This window comes from Hyperolius riggenbachi, chromosome 1 (genome assembly GCF_040937935.1).
Source record: "Hyperolius riggenbachi isolate aHypRig1 chromosome 1, aHypRig1.pri, whole genome shotgun sequence".
NCBI classification, from domain to species: domain Eukaryota; kingdom Metazoa; phylum Chordata; class Amphibia; order Anura; family Hyperoliidae; genus Hyperolius; species Hyperolius riggenbachi.
Window position 1 is genome coordinate 558304044 of NC_090646.1, and position 21412 is coordinate 558325455.

The 21412-nt window shown below is 43.4% G+C and overlaps 1 protein-coding gene across 8 annotated transcripts in view; it reads right to left on the reverse strand.

Moving 5' to 3' along the window:
- Nucleotides 1-21412, reverse strand: part of PAM (peptidylglycine alpha-amidating monooxygenase) — a 265286-nt gene that overhangs the window by 60116 nt on the left and 183758 nt on the right. For all 8 annotated transcript variants that reach the window (XM_068247473.1, XM_068247472.1, XM_068247471.1 and 5 more), the window contains exons 13-14: nt 19430-19617; nt 19273-19344 (exon numbers count right to left, since the gene is read on the reverse strand). In XM_068247473.1, coding sequence (XP_068103574.1) covers nt 19273-19344; nt 19430-19617 — 260 coding nt within the window. The remainder of the gene's footprint in view (nt 1-19272; nt 19345-19429; nt 19618-21412) is intronic.

Here is a 21412-nt window from a genome sequence, read left to right on the forward strand (position 1 = left end):
CAGAGGAGACAAAAACAAGAGAGGTGGAAGATTAAGACACATCACAGCAGACACAGCAACGTCACATCATTCTGATTATGTGGGCCAGGCCCAGCCACATTTCATCCCCATAACCATTCTTCAGCGGCCGCTGTGCATCCAATATTTACATAGAGATGGCTGTGTCTGCCTGACATTTCCAATAGAAAAGAACACAAAGATTATCCTTGACTACTGTGACGGAAATGAAGCATGTTATTACTCTACAGAGCGTGCTCCAGAATATGACGTTTGCAGCGCACTCACATGGACCTGAAGGCTACGTTAGCTTCACATCTTAAAATAATACCTCTGCAAAGGTCAGAAGGAAGATCACAACAGGATTGATCATTTGTGAGAGAAATGCCACCAGGAAATGGATCATAAAGAAAACTTTGTCTTAACAAGTGAGAAATCAGAGGATAATTCATTAGTGTTGGATTCAGAAACAAATATAGTCAGGAGATGTTATTGTGGTAAGGAAATGAGAATTGCACAAGGAAATGAACTCCCCCTCCTCCTCCTTCTCCACCCTGACGGAGATGCAGCCAGGCTTACCCCGCTGCTCTCTGTTCACAGCCGCTGTGTTACTGGATCACTTCTCTGGCATCCTTCTTGGCAGAAGAAATCTGCCGGCTGCCAGTTCCTCCATGCCTTTTCAGATAAATACTGAATTTCTATGCCCTTAAAGTAGTGCCAACATTTACATCTGCACACACTGCAAACATATTGCACTAGATCGTAGAATTATTTATGTATTCTGTGAGTGGGCTCAATTATAATTAAAGAAAACCCGTCAATCATGATCAGGACAGCTCCATCTATGGACGTGTTTAAATCCAGACTGAAAACCCACCTGTTCAGTGTGGCATTTGCAGAAATATAATTTTCTTGCGTTAATACTTCCTACTACCAATTACTGAATCTGAGAGAACCTAAGTGCTCTGAGGCCTATGGTAGAAAAGTGCTATAGAAAAGGTATTATTATACAAATTATAACAGCTGATCTAACTACTGACAAATAGTCATAGAGAACTGGCTGCACCATACGGGCAACTGTAGATTAGGTGGCCACTACAAGCACGGGGGGGGGGGGGGGGGTGTTTGACTGCTTAACATCCCTCCTTCCAATACAGGTGTCCATCCTCCAGGTTAGGTGTTGGTGTGGCTACACTTGTTATTTGACCAGTTAGCAAGTATGTTAATTACCAGGTGATGATGATATAATGAAGATGATTAAGCAAGGTGGGGAAGGGCTTCAAAGATCAGCCAAAGTAAGAACATGCTCAGCATGGGGCAGGGCTTTACAGATCAGCCAACGTCAGTACAATGTGGTTCAGCATGAGGCAAAGCTTCATAGATCAACCAAAGTCAGAAAGTCAGTACAAAGTTCCTCAGCGCTAAACACAGCTTCATAGACCAAGCTAAGTAAGCTCGAAGCTGCTTAGAATGAGGCAGAGCTTCATAGAGCAGTCAAAGCCAATACAAAGGTGCTCAGCATTAGGCAGAGCGGCACATATCCGCCAAGGTAAGTAAAAAGCTGCTCAGCATGCGACGGGGCTTCATAGATCAGTCAAAGTCAGGTTAGGGCACTGGGAGTTGAATGCCAGTCCTCAAGGGCCATATCCATGCCAGTGGTTAGGATGGACTGATAAATGGAGAAATAGGTTCTACTTGATGGACCACACCTTTCCTGATTCAATCTCATCACTTAATTTGAGCTGTGCCAAAAATGTGTGAGGACCTCGCCCCCCCGAGGACTGGAGTACAACATCCCTGGGGTAGGACTTCATCCATCAACCAAAGTCAGTACAAAGTTACTCAGCATGAGGCGGGGCTTCAAAGATCAGCCAAAGTCTGTACAAAGGTGCTCTACATGAGGCGAGGCTTCACAGATCAGCCAAAGTCAATACAAAGGTGCTCATCATGAGGCGGAGCTTCACAGATCAACCGAAGTCAGTACAAAGGTGCTCAGCATGAGGTGGGGCTTCACAGATCAGCCAAAGTCAGTACAAAGGTCCTGAGCATGAGGTGGGGCTTCACAGATCAGCCAAAGTCAGTACAAAGGTCCTGAGCATGAGGCGGGGCTTCACAGATAAACCAAAGTCAGTACAAAGGTGCTCAGCATGGGGCGGGGCTTCAGAGATCAGCCAATGTCAGTACAAAGTCGCTAAGCAGGATGTGGGGCTTTACAGATCAGCCAAAGTCAGTACAAAGTTGCTCAGCATGAGGCCGGGCTTCACACATCAATAAAAGTCAATACAAAAGTTCTCAGCATGAGGCGGGGCTTCACAGATCAGCCAAAGTCAATACAAAGCATGAAGCCAGGCTTCACAGATCAGCAAAAGTCAATACAAAGGTGCTAAGCATGAGGCCGGGCTTCACAGATCAGCCAAAGTCAATACAAAGGTGCTAAGCATGAGGCCGGGCTTCACAGATCAGTCAAAGTTAGTACAAAAAGTGTTCACCAAGAAGCGGGGCTTCACAAATCAGGCAGTCATTACAATAAGTGCTTGGCATGGGGGAAGGGGGGGGGGGGTAGGGCGCTTTACTGATAGGCAGAAAAAAAGTTTGCTGGTTTGCAGAGGTGAATGCAAAGAAAATAAGAAATTCTGATAATGGGCTTTAAAGGGATACTGTAGGGGGTCGGGGGAAAATGAGTTGAAGTTACCCGGGGCTTCTAACGGTCCCCCGCAGACATCCTGTGCCCACGCAGCCACTCACCGATGCTCTGGCCCCGCCTCCGGTTCACTTCTAGAATTTCAGACTTTAAAGCCACTGTGCCTGCATTGCTGTGTCCTTGTTCCCGCTGATGTCACCAGGAGCATACTGCGCAGACACAGACCATACTAGGCCTGCGTAGTACGCTCCTTGTGACATCAGCGGGATCAAGGACACGGCAACGCAGGCGCAGTGGTTTTCAGACTTTAAAGTCTGAAATTGCAGAAGTGAATGGGAGGCGGGGCCGGAGCATTGGGGAGTGGCTGCGTGGGCACAGGATGTCTGCGGGGGACCATTAGAAGCCCCGGGTAAGTTCAACTCATTTTCCCTCGACCCCCCTACAGTATCCCTTTAAATTGAAGCTGCATTAATCTTTGCAAAGAGAAATCCATAAAAAGTATACTAAAAAGCCAATGCAGACACAGGCCTGATTTTCTAAATACTGGACAAGTTTGCTGGGGTCTGGCAAACCTTGCCTGTATTTACATCAATACATCCATTATGACCCAAGTGAGGGTCACAAACTTTCACCACTAATTTTAGAGAGATAAATCCAGATCAGGTATGCAAGATCCCCTATATTCTCTAACAACCTTAAGCTCAGGAGAACATTTGTGAACCATGCCAAATGTTTCTAAAATGCATACAATGGAGCAGCAGTAAGAGTTCCTATAAAAAAAGGGGGGGGGGGGGGGGGGTTTACAACCTTAACAGTGCAGCTATCGAATGAAGTTAAAGTAATAAACAGATCAGATGACAGCATTACCATTACATTTCCCACATTTGGCTGCATGCTATAGAGGGCTGTCCCACGAATATTCCACTAAATTTACTGTATGGACCTAAATAACGTATGGGGCTTAAGTTGCAGTAAGAAGTGAAAGCAGGGAGGAGTGACAGGCTGGTGGACATCACTGGTGGGTTCCAACAGGATACATACAACTTCCAGTACATGGTACAAAAAGTTCTCTGCTTCTGACTACAAACAAGGAAACATGTTCTCTCCTAACACTCAACAGAGAATCATTTATGATTTTTTTTGGATAGTAAACAGCGATAGTAACAGGAAGAATATGAATGTATTAAGGCAAGCTAAGGCAACCCAGAAAGACCAAATGTAGCAGATGTTCATGAGTTCTCTATTCAACATCTCTGGAACTTTGATGGTGAGGTATTTTTGCCCAAGTGAACAGTTTTTTTGTATACCAGAGTAGGCCAACTCTTCCTATTGGATTTGAATTTACATTTTGGAATATATAGCAAGAGGAATGACAATACTGCCTCTGTTACGGCAGCATATGGGGACTCCAGTATCAGTGGGCAAGGATTTTGATGAGGAGGTAAAAGGCGTACATAAAATCGAATTTTAGTCAGCTGACCCTAAAAAAACACTTTCTCCTTTGAAGTTAATGCATGTTTCCACTGAAGAGTCTATTTGTAAAATTGTGACAGGTACTTTTCCAACTGTTTTGTGATAAATGTTCATCACGATTAAGAAAAAAGCACTAAAAGCATTTTCTCACTTGTTCCCACTGTTTTGCAGGGCTGTGGAGTCAGAGTTGGAGCATTTTTTTGGGTACCTGGAGTCAAGGTTTCAATACTGAGGAGCAAGAAGCAATGAATCAGGATGATACGATTTATTGGCTATCTTAGCAGAAAAGCAGTAAGCTTTCTGCTATGAAGCCTTCATTGGACTGATTCCTGTATATGGACAAAATTTAGAACAGAGCTTATATACACTGGAGTCGACATTAAAAAGGAGATACATTGTTCTGCAATAAAAGTCTTTTGCTGCTTTAATTACATCAAGAGGGTTTCACAGGGATGCTAGCTAACTTATGATCAAAAGATAAGACCACTTGTTTGATTGAACATCACATTCCAGAGGCTCAGTGATTTAGCCTACAAACATTGTATAGCCTGAGCAAGTGACATTTGAATGAGTTATGATGTCTCCTCATCACACAGTCTGTGGAATGTGATGGAATGTGATGTTCAATCAAACAAGTGGTGAACAAAAAACAACTGGAGAACAGATTTTGAATACGTTCCCCAACATTTACGATTCATTACCAAACATCAGTGATGCTCAATGAAATGCTAATAAAGATAAGTTGCAGCAACCTTTATGGTTATTTTATACAAATGTACACCGCTTGAAATTGGACAAATGAAGTGCAGTAAGCTGCTGATTTTGATTGGTCCAGTTAACATAAAATTTGCATCAAACAAAAAAAAATATTATCCGCTCTCTGACCATATCGACCAAGGAACAGCCTTGAGATCAGGTAATCGTGAAAACTTCTGTCCACAGCATTATTTACATCAGTGCCTACAAATCCAATTCAGAGGAACTAAACGCATAAAAGCAGCCATTTTTTCTGCTGCAGTGCAATCACCTTGTAATTAAAGTGTCCTATAAGCATGGAACTGCCCATCCAAATGTTACAATCACCAGCACACAAAATGACCCTAATAGACTGTGTCATGTTTGCAAACAATCGTTCGCTTCCCAATTATTCGTAGCAGACACTCAATACACAGACCTGGAAGATGAGTCCCTCAGGTGATATAATCTCATCTCAGGAAATAATTACCACAGTTATTAACACACTGCCATATGCAAATTGTAATTAAGCAAACCGCTTTGTCTCCACCTGAATTACCTTGGTGAGGACGAGGGGACCGGCGAGGCGGGGACGGCATACTTTGTTACACCAGCTTCCTTATCTAAACTGTCCCCTACAGCTGACATGTTTAGTGGCAACTGAAGTACAAAACCGCTAATACAATTTCTAGTAGCAATCCAGGCCCAATGATTATCTCCTGTTCCGATCACCAATAGCCCTGGGCTGACTCCCCACACACAAACATTTAAGGTGCCCATACATCTAGTGATTTTGCTGTACAAGCGACCATCCAATTCGATCATTTTATCGAATTTAGAGACAATAGAGTGTGTTCCAGTATGCCAAATTAATGAAAAGTGGCTGCTAGCATGTCGAATCGACCAGCTTAGACAGAGGCGCTATACCCAGCTCTTGACCACACAGTGTACCCTCCAAAAATCATTTGCCTGAAGAAGCGGGACTGTTACCCGTGAAACGCGTTGCACTTTTGAAGTTATTATTAAATGTTACTTTAAACTGCAAGTAACTTGCCCGTTGTCCGGCCATTTCTTCCAGAAGGGAGGTGAGTCCACCCACTTCGCCCTTTTTAACGATTTTAATTAATTTTACTCTACCTGGCGCCTCTGTTATCCTGCTACAAAATAGAGTGTGTTCCAGTATGCCAAATTAATGAAAAGTGGCTGCTAGCATGTCGAATCGACCAGCTTAGTCGATCGAGCAGGATGCATGATATCGGTTGATTGCACACAAATCGGCCACTGTTTACATGTCATTAGATCGACTTTGAATCGATTTTTGCATTCAGAGCATGATGACACAACATCAGTCAGATCGATTAGTGAAGATGAATTGCATAGGAATCGCTTGTAGTGTGTGGGCCACTAGTTGATCGACCTTTGATCAACCATACTGTAGTCGATTTCTCAATAAAGTCAATGATTTTTCCACAGATCTCTCTATATTTTGCTGCATGTTCAGCCATATACTGACTAATTAGCAACCTGCCAATTAACTGAGGTTTCTCCAGGGATCTCTGGGAATCTCCAGTGGCAATATCTCAAGTGATCCAGCAAACCTGGACGGGGTTAATTACAATCTGTCTGCTATTAAGTGGAAAGGATTTGTCACCCTTGTCTGGGCTATATCATGTTACAGTCAGATGCAGAGGGAGATGAAAATGATTGGTAGTGCGGCTGCTCTTACATACAGTATTCAATGCATTTTTTAAATAAATCAGACTGGACTTAACATTTAAAAAAAAAAAGCATTTACAATGTTCTTAAAGAGACACTGAATGATATTATGATTTGTATGTGTAGCACAGCTAAGAAATAAAACATTAAGATCAGATACATCAGTGTAATTGTTTCCAGTACAGGAAGAGTTAAGAAACTCCAGTTATCTCTATGCAAAAAATCCATTAATCTCTACGACTTTCAAAGTCGTGGAGAGGGCTGTCTTCTGACTTTTATCATCTCAACTGTAAGTGAACAGTTTTCTTTTTATCTGCCAGAGGAGAGGTCATTAGTTCACAGACTGCTCTGAAAGAATCATTTTGAATGCTGAGTGTTGTGTAATCTGCACATATTAGAGAATGATGCAATGTTAGAAAACACACTATATACCTGAAAATAAAAATATGAGAATATTTTCTTTGCTGCTAATCTTCTAGTAATTATTCATAGTACACAACCAATTCATTATATCATTTTTTTTTTCGCTTCAGTGTCTCTTTAAGGTGTTGCTGGTTTCTGTCTCTATGGACACCCAGCGGGATAGGCATCACAGGAAGATGCCCCCCGCTATTGTACTCTACCCGGGCGCCTGTGGGATAGCTGCTGCACACAATAGACACAGTATTTGACCTGAGGAAGTGGTGTTAACCGCGAAACGCGTTGTCATTTAAGTGCCAAATAAAGTACCTACTTTTAAAGCATAACGGATGGACTACTTTTCTAAGGTAGGACCATCGATTACTAATTTTTATGAAAACTGCATCTGAGTATATAGAATATATCTTAACTGTGCATATATTGGGCGCCTCCTCGCCTCTTCTGTGGACGTTTCACCCCATAATTGGGGTCACCACTGTGCTAAGTGGACCTTTTGAAGGAGCTGCGACCACTAGTTGACAAGGTCGAGTGGGGACGGTACTTCCCCACATGCAATTTCACTGGTTGCTTCTCATGCAACCCACTTTTGTGAGTATAACAGCTTTATATTTAAACGAAAACCCACTATTACTCACAGTACTACACCACATTGGGCTCCCGGTTTCCCTCCCGTCCTTTTTTCTACCTCCCAAACCCCATAACTATAGAAATGAAACCCTGAATTTGGGGTTTCCAATTATATGACATTTGAATGTTACTATTTTGAAAGTTTCATAATTGGTATGTCTCAGCCATCTTCGTGGCTGACGGTCATGAAAGTTCGCTATCTGCTTATCATTGTTAATTTACTGTAAGCAAGTGAAATTTTGGCTAATGTTAGCATTGTTATTCGCTTGTTAGCTAATGTTATTTTTCATAGCTGCATAACCTTGTATGTTTATGCCAATCTCAATAAATGTTAAAAGTTAATGCACATTGTCAGTGTTAACACGCCTTATCAGAGAAGCATTGTGAGTGCTATGAACTTATACCTGCTAATTGGCAATAACGAGAGCTCCACTCGTCCTACCCAGAGCCCCCTGCGGGTCCAATCATTTTTTTTAAGGACATTATCCCCGCACTTTGATTACCCCAATAGGCTGTCTGTCAAGTTTCATGTCAAGTGACAAGCAGCCTATTGGGCCAATCAAAGTGTAGGGATAATGTCCTTTAAAGTGATTGGATCCGCAGGGGTTCAAGGCAGGACAAGTGGAGCTCTCGTCATTGCCAATTAGCAGGCATAAGTTCGTAGCGCTCGCTATGCTACGCTGATAAGGCGGGTTAACTCTGATAAGGCATGCTATTTCTCTTAGCGAATCAAGCCCTATAAGAGGCCCCAGACTATAAGACGCACATAAGCTTAGAGGACCAACCAATCACGGCTCCCCAAAGCTCACTTTCGTAACTGGAACCAAAAGTCTCATGGGTGGGACCTCCGCACTTTCACTGGGACCAATCACTGCACATTGTTTGCCTAGTTTTAGTAAATCAGGAGTGTAGTATGGCAAATCATAATGACAAAGGAGTAAGCAAACTGAGCAGCTGGTAGTGTAGTGCACCATGCAAATAATTAAAAGCTTAATAAAGGAACATTGAAATTTAGGTTTACTTAGACGACGTTTTGAGAGAGAAGCTTCCAGGTCAGTGAACACAAAATAAATCACAATTCAAATATCTGATCAGAATCCCTCTCCAGCCATTTCCTGTAGCACAGACTTCCACAGCTGTAGAATACAATCTTCTCACACAGCTGTCTGTGCCCCACCGCCCTCCAGTATTAACAGCACAATGATACCCAGAATTATCTAGGCTTGATGTTCGCTCACGCCTTTCCCATATACTAATTTTTTTAAAATATATTTTTAGCTGCAGAAACTTTGCCTGATACAGAAAAACGTAACATTTCAGCACACTGCTAATTTAGAGCAAACCTGTGAGTTCCTCTAGCGCAGGAGTGTCAAACTCAAATAGAAAGTGGCCCAGAATTTAGACACTGGGACCTAGCCGCGGGCCAACCTCAATGTCTACTGGCCACCTTATAAAGTTCATTGGTGTCTAATTGCACCCCTCCAACTTCTATACAGTTCCCTGGTGTCTAGTAGTCCTCCTCCCTCCCCTATACAGTTCCCAGGTGTCTAGTGACCCCCCCTCCTCTATACAGTTCCCTGGTGTCTAGTAGTCCTCCTCCCTCCCCTATACAGTTCCCAGGTGTCTAGTGACCCCCCCTCCTCTATACAGTTCCCTGGTGTCTAGTGGTCCTCCTCCCTCCCTTGTACAGTTCCCTAGTGGTCCTTCTCCCTCCCCTATACAGTTCCCTGGTGTCTAGTGGCCCCCTCTTTCCCCTGTACAGTTCCCCGGTATCTAGTGGTCCTCCTCCCTACCTTATACAGTTTCCTGGTGTCTGGGTGTCCTCCCTCCCCATACTGTTTCCCGGTGTCTAGTGGCCCCCTCTCTCCCCTATATAGTTCCCTCGTGTCTCGTGGCCCCCTCCTTTCGCTTTACAGTTCCCTGGTGTCTAGTGGCCCCTCCCCTCCCCTATACATTTCCCTGGTGTCAAGTGGCCCCCACCCTCCCCTATACATATCCCTAGTGTTTAGTGCCTTCCCCCTACCTCCCCAATATGGCTTCCCTAGTGTTATAGGGCTTTACCACCAATATAGCTTCCCTGGTGGTCTGGAGTGGGCCAAACATAATTTTAAGTGGGAAACCCCTTGAAGGCCAAATGTAATGGCTCTGAAGGCCAGATTTGGGCCACAGGCCAGAGTTTGACATGTATGCTCTAGTCTAGAGGCTTTCCACGTCCTTCTCCAAACCCCTCCTGGATGCTGTGAAGGCAGCCGCACTGGGCCTGTGCAGTAGCAGGGACCTGCTTGCACTTCGGTGGAAAAAGCCAAACCCACCAGTCCGTACTACTGCGCAGGTGCAAGCCATCAACACAGGCTTGTTGGTGGTTTTTGGGAGGTCCCAGTGCTGGAATTGACCAGAGTAGGAGGACAGGGGAAGGCTCTGGATTACCCAGACCCACTATAGAGGTAAGTACCCATTTGGGCTTTTTTTTCCACTACAGGTACACTTTACTAAAATAATACGTAGTGTGTTTAGAATTGTGCTTAATGTTGGACTTTACAAGTTGAACAATATTTATAATATTATATATTTGTTAGCTATATACAATGCATCTGCAATAGTCAAAGCCAGAATTTCCGGTTTTCTGAGGAAATCTTATTAATGTTCTCCAACTGGCAAACAGCATTTATGTGATCCTGGCATGCTGCATCTAAACGCTGCTGAGGTGATTGTGTACAGCTAGGAAAGCATAGCGTCAGCCTTAAACTGTAAAAACAAAGTGGATGAGGTGGTAATTGTCCTCCTGCCTTCCCTGGCCACCCTCCCCTGTGAGGTGCCGCCGACAGCTACGCAGGAATACTGGCGGCTTATCTACGTGGGGACAGCCAATCTTGCTGCTTTTGCAGTTTACAGCACCGCATTGCACAAAGCAACATTTCATATTCAGTAACACCAAAATATATTTGTTGCGCTGGAAACAAATAGAAGGAATAAAGCCAATGAATTACAAGGTGAGCACTCAGGTAAAGAAACAATAGCACAGCACTAGCTGAGGAGAAATATGGGCTAGTTGAGCTGTCGCTGTGAAATGATGTACGAGATGTAGCTGGGTCTTTCTTATTGAACTCATCTATCAGAAGGCACACTACATCCCCATATCACAGGGGGAAATACGCCAATGCCATGACAGGGCATTCCTGCGCAATAACAAAAGACAAAAGCAAAGGTTATCATTAGTCAACCTGTGTCAGCCGGAGCCAGAGATCAATGGGCACCGTGTCAGCGCACAGGAGGTTTATGGCTCAGGCCCAGGCTGGAAAGCACTAGAGAGGTCTGTAAATATAATAGAGCCAAAAGAAAAAGAGCAAAAATGGAACCATTTCAATTTATTTTTCACACACTGCCTGGCCTTTGACTGGTATGTTGTGCCATGTTGCTATTATGCTCTGTAGTTACTCTTCTGCTCCATACTACGGAGAGAGGAGGGGGACAGGACCACTTGGTGGCTGATCGACCATCCAATTCGATTATTATAATCTAATTGAATAAAAATTGATGCCGCCAAATGCATGCCTGACCGACAATGCACCAATTTCGAGACGAAAGTTGGTCGCATTCTCGATCGTGCATGCTGCAAGATGTTTCTCGATCGAGTGTGCGGCGGTAATGGGGTGCAATTTCCTGATGATCGGCAAATGCGATGAAACCCCCGACGCTGTGCCCCCTAACTAGGATACCACGTGGGGTGTGTGTGTATGCCGAGACAGAATACTGGAAGCCATTGGAGGACAAGCGGAGGCCACAGAGAGGTAATGTATGTACACTTACGGGCATGGGGGATATTTACATTAGGGAGGCACAGCGTCGGGGCGGCAAGTCGGCGCACAAGGTCGCTTCTGGATCGATTTCAGCATAAAATTGATCAGAAATGGACCTGTGGTGTATGGGCAGATGACAGATCTCTCTCTTATCAGATTCAATAAGAGAGAGATTTGTCTCTTGATCGAATCTCCCCTTACATCGCTAGATGTATGGGCACCTTAATTGTGAGTGATTGAGACAAGGCACCTCTCATTTGTCCTGTCCCCCACCTCCCTCCATAGTACACAATAGGCACCTTGACTGAGCAGAGAGTCTGTACAGCGATTGTTGCCAGAAAGATCTTTTTGAGTGATAACTACTGAACATGTGTATGGAGCTAAAGAGTAATTGACAAATCACGGACAACAACATCAGTGGGGTAGAGGGACACCTATCTTCATACAAGATGTTCTGCAATCTAGTGTGTGTACCATGGCACACTATGGTCTTGCAAAGCAAAAATGCATTAGAACTGACAGGTCATGTTAATCCATGGGCTTATTGGCATCTATTGCATTTTGTGTAAGCATTAAGGCACTGCACAGCATACACCAATTTTGCAGGTATTGCTTGCTTATTCCTATTTTCTGAATTTTATGTAGTTGTTAATATGCATGCTTTGGCATATGAAAATTGTATAGTCTACTTGAGTGGACCCCAGCAGGAAATCTGATAGGAAAATCCCATTAATGTGATTGGGTGGACAGCACCCTCTCAAACAGATATATTGCAGTAAACTACACCCACACTATTCAGCCAATCACATTGCCTCATACTGTAGAGGGTACTGTGATTGGATAACTGTTCCCTATGAGGTTTCCTGCTGGGTCCCTTCAGCTAGACTAGGGCCCTCTGTACACTGGACCCTGTATGCTAATGTGTCAACTAGTGTGAATGAAGCCTAAGCAACGCAAATAAGGACTTTACTACCAATTCCTTCCCATTCTGTCAGCTGCCTCGTCTCAATATTAGTGCAGAGGCCAGCTCATGATGTCAACAGAAAAAGGAGGGTAAAGAACGGCATGAAATTACGCAGGATTGGGGCAGAAAACGTATGCCTACCGAAACCAGAATGTACAGCCAAACGCTGAGACTTGCCCGAGTCTCAGTGCTCATTGAGAGAAACTAACCACCCACTGCACACTAAGAAAGGAGTTTACAAAATGGGTGGAGCCCTGAACATACAGCACAAGGATATCACACAATTCAAGGGCAGCTACAGGAATTGTCATTGGATTGGAAACTGAACAGGAAGAACTATCATTGAATTAAAAATGGCAAATAAATAAATCTGTACTATGCCTAAAAGTGCTTTTTATTAACCCTATGCCTAAAAGTGCTTTTTATTAACCACTTGTGGACCACAGTGGTAAACCCCCCTAAAGACCAGGCTGTGTTTTGTGTAATTGGCCACTGCAGCTTTAAGGCCAAGCTGCAGGGCCGCACAGCACAGCACATGAGTGATTCCCCCCACCAATAGAGCTCTCTGTTGGTGGAGTCTGATCCGGGTCAGGAAAATATGGCGTGGGGAAAAAATGGCGCACAGTGATAAATCTTTTAAAACGGTATTTATAGTTTTAAGGATATGCAGTAACTTTATTTAAAACGCTATTTATCGTTGGTCTGACCCCCGCCCCTCATGTCCTGCGGTGTCCCCCCGTTCCTGTCTTCTGCCTCCCCCGCCCCCCCCTCGCACGTCCAATTTTGTCTCCCAGTGATTTCATCTCTGCCCCGGACTGGAGTGTAATGCTACAACAGTCCTACCTAAGCAGATCTTACGAACAGCTGGTGGATGTATCTGCTCGCTGCCGCTGATGACTTTCTGATGCACCAATCACGCTGGGGGCGCTGCTCCAGAATTGCCAATCACCGCTGCTCATTTCTCTGCTCCGTCTGCTAATTGGACCCAATGCTCCCGCCTCCGAGACCATCGCGTCCAATTAGCAGACGGAGCAGAGACATGAGCAGCGGTGATTGGCAGTTCTGGAGCAGCGCCCCCAGCGTGATTGGTGCATCAGAAAGTCAGAAAATAAATAGCATTTTCTTTTCTTTAAACCCACTTTATTAGAAAAATAAATAGGAATGTACAGTTCAACAGTACCCAATAACCACTGCTGCTGCTGCATGATGATAGTTCAACAACCTCGGGCAAAGAACACATAATAATAGCGCTTTAAAGAGAATCTGTATTGTTAAAATCGCACAAAAGTAAACATACCAGTGCGTTAGGGGACATCTCCTATTACCCTCTGTCACAATTTCGCCGCTCCTCGCCGCATTAAAAGTGGTTAAAAACAGTTTTAAAAAGTTTGTTTATAAACAAACAAAATGGCCACCAAAACAGGAAGTAGGTTGATGTACAGTATGCCAACACATAGAAAATACATTCATACACAAGCAGGCTGTATACAGCCTTCCTTTTGAATCTCAAGAGATCATTTGTGTGTTTCTTTCCCCCTGCAGCTATCTTCCACTGAAGTGTCAGGCTGTTTCTTCCTGCAGAGTGCAGACAGCTCTGCCTGTATGTAATTCCTCAGTATGTGAAAGCCCAGCCAGATCAGAGGAGGATTTATCCAGCTTGTAAAAGATAAGAGAGAAGAGAGAAGCTGCCCTAATGTAAATAATATACAGGCAGTGTGCAGAGAGGGGCCTGGAGGGGGGAGATGCATCACAGAACCACAACACTGAAGAACTTGGCAGCCTTCCAGACATAGGCTGACAAGTCTGACAAGAGAGAGATAAGTTGATTTATTACAGAGATGGTGATAGTAGAACGTGCTGCAGTAAGCAAGAACACATTAGAATAGCTTTTGGAACTTGTAGGATGATAAAAAACAGGAAGCAATTTTTGTTACGGAGTCTCTTTAAGGTATAGTGCGGATTTATGTACAGGTGAAACTCAAAGAATAGGAATATTGTGCAAAAGTCCATTTATTTCAGTAATTCAACTTAAAAGGTTAAACTAATATAATGAAATACTCATTACATACAATGGGAGATAGTTGTAGCCTTTGTTATCATTTTGATGGTTATGGCTTATAGCTTATAAAACCCCCAAAATCAAAATCTCAGACCATTAGAATATTGTGAAAATGTCCAATATTCTAGACCCAAAGTGTCAGACTCTAATCAGCTAATTCATCCAAATCACCTGCAAAGGGTTCCTATTTCATACTGTATATTAGTTTCACCTTTTAATTTTAATTAATGAAATAAATGGACTTTTGCACAATATTCTAATTTTTCCAGTTTCATTTGTATTTATTTTTGACTGGGGTGTATTCTTTTGCCGGTAAATGAACCCATTTTGGATTTCCCCCTTCAAAATGAATTTCCACTGATTAGAGTATGGACTAGACACATTAGTATTGCTCTGAGCACTCCGCGTATGGGAAAGTTCACATTCCGGGACTTGGTGGAGTTGAAGAACTTTAGCAACCTATTATTGTACCTCTCAGCCAGGGTGGAACAGAGTGAGAGAGGCGGCGCTGCAAAATTAGCATTTCTGACACAGTAGCCATTGTGACAGGAGGTCATTACCATTTCAATGCTGCTGCTTCTTTTTACAAGTCTGCATGATGAGGGGTTTCCACCATGCAGGGTAAAACATTCACCACATAACAAATGTAATGATCGCCATGCAGGTGCTGGTGGTTCACACAGGCGGCAAGTGTGCTGGATACGTGTTTAAAATATCATTAGACCAAAAAATGTGTCTTCAGTATGCCAAATCCATAGAATAAAAAAAAGCTCATGAAGGCCTACATGTTGAGTATGGAAAGGAATGCAATATACATCAATATATAATAATACAGTAAAATCTTGGTAATGGTTATGGTAAACTCAGTTCTCAGATCCCAGCAAATGCATCTGTATAAATATACAATGCATGACCAATTCTGAAATCGTAAACTACTTTTCCTGCCTGGTTCTTTGGAGTTTACTGAAAAGGGATTCTACTGTATCTAAACTTAAGACTGCACTGGGCACTGCAATAAAGGGAATCTAAAATGCATGTAAATTATTTTTAATTAAAAGTTAATAAAACAGTGGAAAGTCCAGAGCAATGTGCAGAAAAGTAATTACATACTACTTTAGAGGGTTAGGTTTGGTAGAAGGTTAGCACTGAGAATTCCATTACAATATGTCACCCAAGCATGTATGTACAGTTCTGATCCAATTCTGTATCATGCCTTGAAGAAAAAACTTAAAGTTTCTAAACTTTGCAAGAAAATTGTGTACAATTGGTACTAACTGATTCAACATTTGTTGGTTTGGTGTCAGCTAATACATATCTTTAGGATTAAAGGTGGGTCGGAAATAGCAAAGGGGTAAGATAATATTATCTACATGTTAACACAATGTTAAGCTCTGTGAACAGGGGTCTTAGATAAGAATCTAGTGTGTGTACAGCATTCCCAACGTGTGCCCAAGAGGTCCGGAGAGCCATTTAGCTTTGCCCCACTGCATGGATCTCCTCCTTACCCCTCCCGCTGGAAGCTGCTCTGTCATGGGCAGCACAGTTGGCCCCTCCTCCCCCTTCCAAAGCACCAGAATACGTTGCGAGGGTCTGTACGGCACTCAGCCCTGAACCATCAGAGGGATCGAGTCTCAATCCTTGAGCGACATTCTAAATGCATGACTAAGCACCTTTAGGCACATTCTGGGGTCAGTGGCTAGTTTTTGGGATAGTCATCTTTTGAGCATTAGACTAAAGGCTTGTACCCACCTCGTGATTCTTCCCACAATCCTTCTGCCAACCGGAAATTTTTTAAGGGATTAGTGATCGTTTCCGTGATCCCATGACTTGGGTTCAGGCAAGCAATGCTTGTGACGCGCAGCAATAGCGACCATCATGGCAAATCGGATCTTTAAGATCCCCGACGACTCCTAGGCAAAGTGCCACGATCATTTGAACTCTTGTTTGCGCCCGTCGTTTGCCGCTGTGTGTTTCCAAGGACAGAAAGTTGGATCGGGGAATCTCATTCATTGGGAGACGTCGCTGTGAGGTTTCCCGATCCATCTTTAGGCGAGTATTCAGCCTCAGAAGGACATGGGGAAAGTAGCAGTGTAACTTCATAGGTGACCCAGATGTGGCATCTCTGAACAGGGCTAAGAGCCAACATACTGAGAAGAATGTTCACTCATCCTAAAGATAATCTCTGAGCAGTCATCCCTACGCAACGATCCATCCTCATAGATCCATCCCCATCCTCTACTTGTAAAGAAAAAGTCAATGTCTAGATTTCAGTGCATCTCTGTTCTAATCTCACAGTATAAAGTTTCATCATGTGAAGCCCACATAAATAAGTGCACAGAGACCACCCTGACATTGTAATACCAGGGCTTTCTACGACACGCACGGTTTAGCCTACTGGAGATCTAGAGCTCAGGTAACGGGAAAAGAAAAATGTAATGCCCTCTTGACTAGTGCGTCTCACCGTATTACAGAACTTTAACAATCAATTTATTGAGCAGCTCCGGGAATTAAAAGCAGCATGCTTCTACAAGTATTGCTATGGATCTAACACGAGTTCCACCTGAAAACAAGATCATTCTTAATTTGTTACATGGTTCAAATCGGACATCGGAAAGACTCATCTCCCTGGAGACCAGCTCATTGAAGGTTTCAGGTTTGTTTATAATGCAGCGAAATGACTGTACACTTGTGGTATTGCCATAGAAACTGCATATCTGCAATGTGCGACCTCTGGCCTTGCTGCGGAACATAACGGATTTTACTTATTGTTTCGCTCAAGGAAAATGCTTTATCTCTGTGCCAGGTGGAATCAGACAATAAATGCTGCTTTTATATAAAGGACATTTCTGAAAATTATTTATGAGTTGAAAACCCAATTGAATGAGCGAAGTATATAATTAACAGGGATAACCACCCCAAGGACATAAAGAGGGTGAAGAGTGTCAGCATTATCCTTCCCTCATATATCCCAAAAGGCTGCTTCATCTTGTATCTCACTGCAAGTTGAAGCTACTGAAGTACAACTCTGCTCTAATAAACTGTAATATGAAAGGTGGGACGTCACTAATCGCGTCCCGACAGCAATCATTTCCACTTATTGTGACAGGTGTGGGTTGAAGACCTTTGCAGAAGCTGTGGAAATGAAATACAAACCCTCTAATATGCCTTGATGAAAATAAACATGATTCATGGTGTTTTATTGTATTTTGGTTGGTAAACAGTAAAAAAACATGATGACTCAGAAGGAAAGGGCCTTAACCTGACTAAGAAGCCTAGATTAGCGGGGATGTTAAAGAGAACCAGAGGTGTGTTTGAAGAATGTTATACATATACAGAGGCTGGATCTGCCTATACAGCCCAGCCTCTGTTGCTATCCCAAACCCCCCTTAGGTCCCCCTGCACTCTGCAATCAGACATAAATCACAGCCGCGCTGTGCGGGCTGTGTTTACATCTGTAGTGTCAGTCTTGGCTGCTCCCCCGCCTCCTGCAGAGCTCCGGTCCCTGCCCCCGTCCCTTCCCTCCAATCAGCGGGGAGGGAAGGGACGCAGGCGGGTACCAGAGTTCTGCAGGAGGCGGGGAGAGCAGCAGACTGACACTATAGACATAAACACAGCCTGCTGCGACAAGCTGTGTGTCGACAGCGAGGCTGTGATTTACGAGGGATTGCAGAGTGCAGGGGGACCTTAGGGGGGTTTGGGATAGCAACAGAGGCTGGGCTGTATGGACAGATCCAGCCTCTGTATGCAGATAACATTCTTCAAACCCACCTCGGATTCTCTTTAAGTTGGACTGGCAGACTTCCTACCATAATGGCCATTAGCTTAGTGCCATCTTGTCCTGATGCGGAAAATGTACAGTAAGGAGTCTTTGGGCAGGAGTCTTTGGTGGAGCGTGCTTAGAGGTTGCAGCCCTGAGGTGCTTTGAGTCTGCCAGGAGAAAAGCGCAATATATGTAAATGTTCAGTGTCTGACCTCTGTCTAAAATAACTTATAGTTTTGAACAAATTAATATGTACTCTATTAATTCTGCCCATATGAAGGGATATGATGTTGGAGCAAGTTAGTCTGTGCAAGACATTTGAAGTCAAGTGAGGAGGGTTGAGTGTGCACTGTGTACATTTTTTTAACAGCTGAGTGTGGCAGCAGGGCAGCCATTTTGATGAGAATTAATTGCGCTTAACAAAGAGAAAAGAGTGGAGTAAAGAGCATTCTGGAGATCTGTTAGATGAGCATTTGAACGTATTAAGGTGCCCATACATCTGGCGATTTTGCGACCCGATCGACCATCTGATTCAATAACTTTATCATATTGGATGAAAATTGGTGCCACAACAAGCATGCCCGATCAATGATTTGGCCAATATGTCTGAAATCGGTGGAATGTATTGAATAAGCATGCTGGAAAATCTAGGGCTGAAGTGGCTGATCGGCTGCGATATCGCAATGACCGACGAACGCGGCAGACGCTTGCCCACTGTCCCCCAAAATGTAAATGTGCTTCAGCTGCAGCACCTCCCGGTCATCTGCGCCGATTTCCCTGAGTGCCGCCAGGCGTGTGTGTGACGTGGTGGCTGCGTGCTGACAGCGCCGCTCGTGGAGCATGGGAACATTATCATGTGTGGTGACAGCAGCAGACGTGGTGTCACAAGGCTGATTCCTGAGAGATTTCATGCTGAAATCGATTAGGAATCGGTCTGTGTTGTATAGGAAGCCAACAGATCTCTCTCTGTTCAGATGTGTCCTATTCGTTCTGCCCATACTTCGCTAGATGGGCACCTTTACTCCCTCAGGAGACTCTATATCAATATGAATTTACTGCTAGTCTGCCCTTTTCATTACATACCCTGATCCAAGACTTGTTCTTCTTCTCTTTTAGGCTGCTGTTGTATATTTCTTGCTTCATTTTCCCTCATACCTGAAACAGAAGCACAAATCACAGCCTGGAATGAGCGCCTTGCAAGCCATTTCCTGTACATTCCACACAGTGGCCAAACACTTACCCTTGTGACTGCCATGTCCCATCATTACCATGTCAGGACTAACTGGCACTGGGATATTGGCAATTTCAGGGATGCGATGAAACAAGGCTGGGATTCCTTTCGTCACACAGGTCATAAATGAACTAGCATGATCGGCCTCCATGTAATACATAATATATAGATTGCACATTTCATCACTGGAAGTTCCACTGTTACAAAGGAAAGAAGAAAATTGTCATACCAAATACTGCAAGACCAACAATCACAAAACCAATCATACCCAGGAGCACAGACATATTTCTAAAGAGTTTCTACCATAAACGTGCAGAGATGAAGTTCTAATTTTCAGGCAAGAAACTGAAGTAATCAAGCCCAGTAGTTGCTGATTAAATAGTAAATAGCTGGCAGCTGATTAGTTAAGCATCTACTGGGCTTGACTGCCTCCAATTCAAGCAGAGGCCTGGGACCCACATGCAGCATTTTGCACACCGTTTGCAATCTAAAACACTCTCATTCACTTGAACGAGAATTGCGGCAAAACCTTTGAAAAATTGCTGTGATTTTTGCCATGATTTTGCCACAATTACCATTCAACAATATGAGAGAGTTTTACAAAATGCAACACGCTGTGCAAAATGCTGCAACTGGGTCCCGGGCCTAATGGAAACTTGTATTGACGTTTATCACTAATTACTAAAGAATGTCAAATATCTCCAAACTTCAAAAATCACGCAGAAACGTTGGTTGTGGCTGTAGACTCATGGGGTCATGTGCAATTCACTTTTTCTCCTAGGAGATCATTTTTCACCTTCTGTTTAAAATAAATTTTAAGAGCTTTGCAACCGAAACAAATACCAAAAAAGTAGGTGAAAAGGTACTATCAATCTTTTTTGTGTATTTTCTTGCGGACTGGTGACATAAAAGACAGTGAAAATATCACCCAGGAAAAAAAATGCATATGGGCCATGGGCCTTATTTAATTTACTTTTTTTCTCCTAGGAGATCATTTTTCATCTTCTGTTTAAAATATCTTTTCAGCATTTTGCAACTGAAAAATTATCAAAAAGTAGGTGAAAAGAATACTGCATAAATTATTCTGAGTATTTTCTTGCTTGCTGGTGGCTTAAAGGGCATTACTTCAATAAGGCGTGAACATATCCCCTTGGAGAAAACTTGGGAGAAAAGGTGAATTGAATATGGGCCATTAAGTGGTTTTGGGCTTTTTTCTGACATGCAAAACAATGAGATAAACCTGTATGTACATCTTTACTAAATGCACCATTTATTAGACAGTAATTAGGGGTTATTCACACAGTATCATCTGGGCACTGAAATACAGTCTGCCATTGCAGGACTACAGAAGAGACCCAGTTAAATCCCATAGCAATCAAGTGCGGAAACTGCAGATTTTTAGAACGTGAACATAGCCAGTAATCATTATTTTTGACTGTAATACTAAGTAATATCAACAAGAAAAATCATTAAGTATGGAAGGGAAGCTAATCCACTTTCAGTTTTGCGGTCAGCAGTGCTGTAAACTTACATTCATTATTTGCCTAGGATATCAAAGGAAATGAAAACCCCAATGATTGAGAAAGTTTCTATGAAAGTAAAGATTTTGGGCCTGTGTTCACACTTATGCACACATATGTACATACTTTATTTTGTTTATATATACGAAGCAGATTGTTTTGGCGCTAATCACACCTGGGCACCACTATAGCACTAGTGCTAAGCGCCCCACGCAAGGGTAATTTGGGGCTCAGAATTGCTCCTCCCTCTGAGTTGCTATGACTTGGAGGGGGAATAGTATTTAATGCTGCCGGGGGAATTGATCAGCAGCAGGGTGAGCGGTCATTCGGCTCACCCTGCGCCCAGCTTACCACCGGCAGCGTATACATATCTCCGCTATATACAGCCAACAGAAAAAGGTGTGCACACACCTTTAATAACTGTCGCCCATTAGGACCAATCATCGAGAATGATCATTAGGGCAACTCAGCA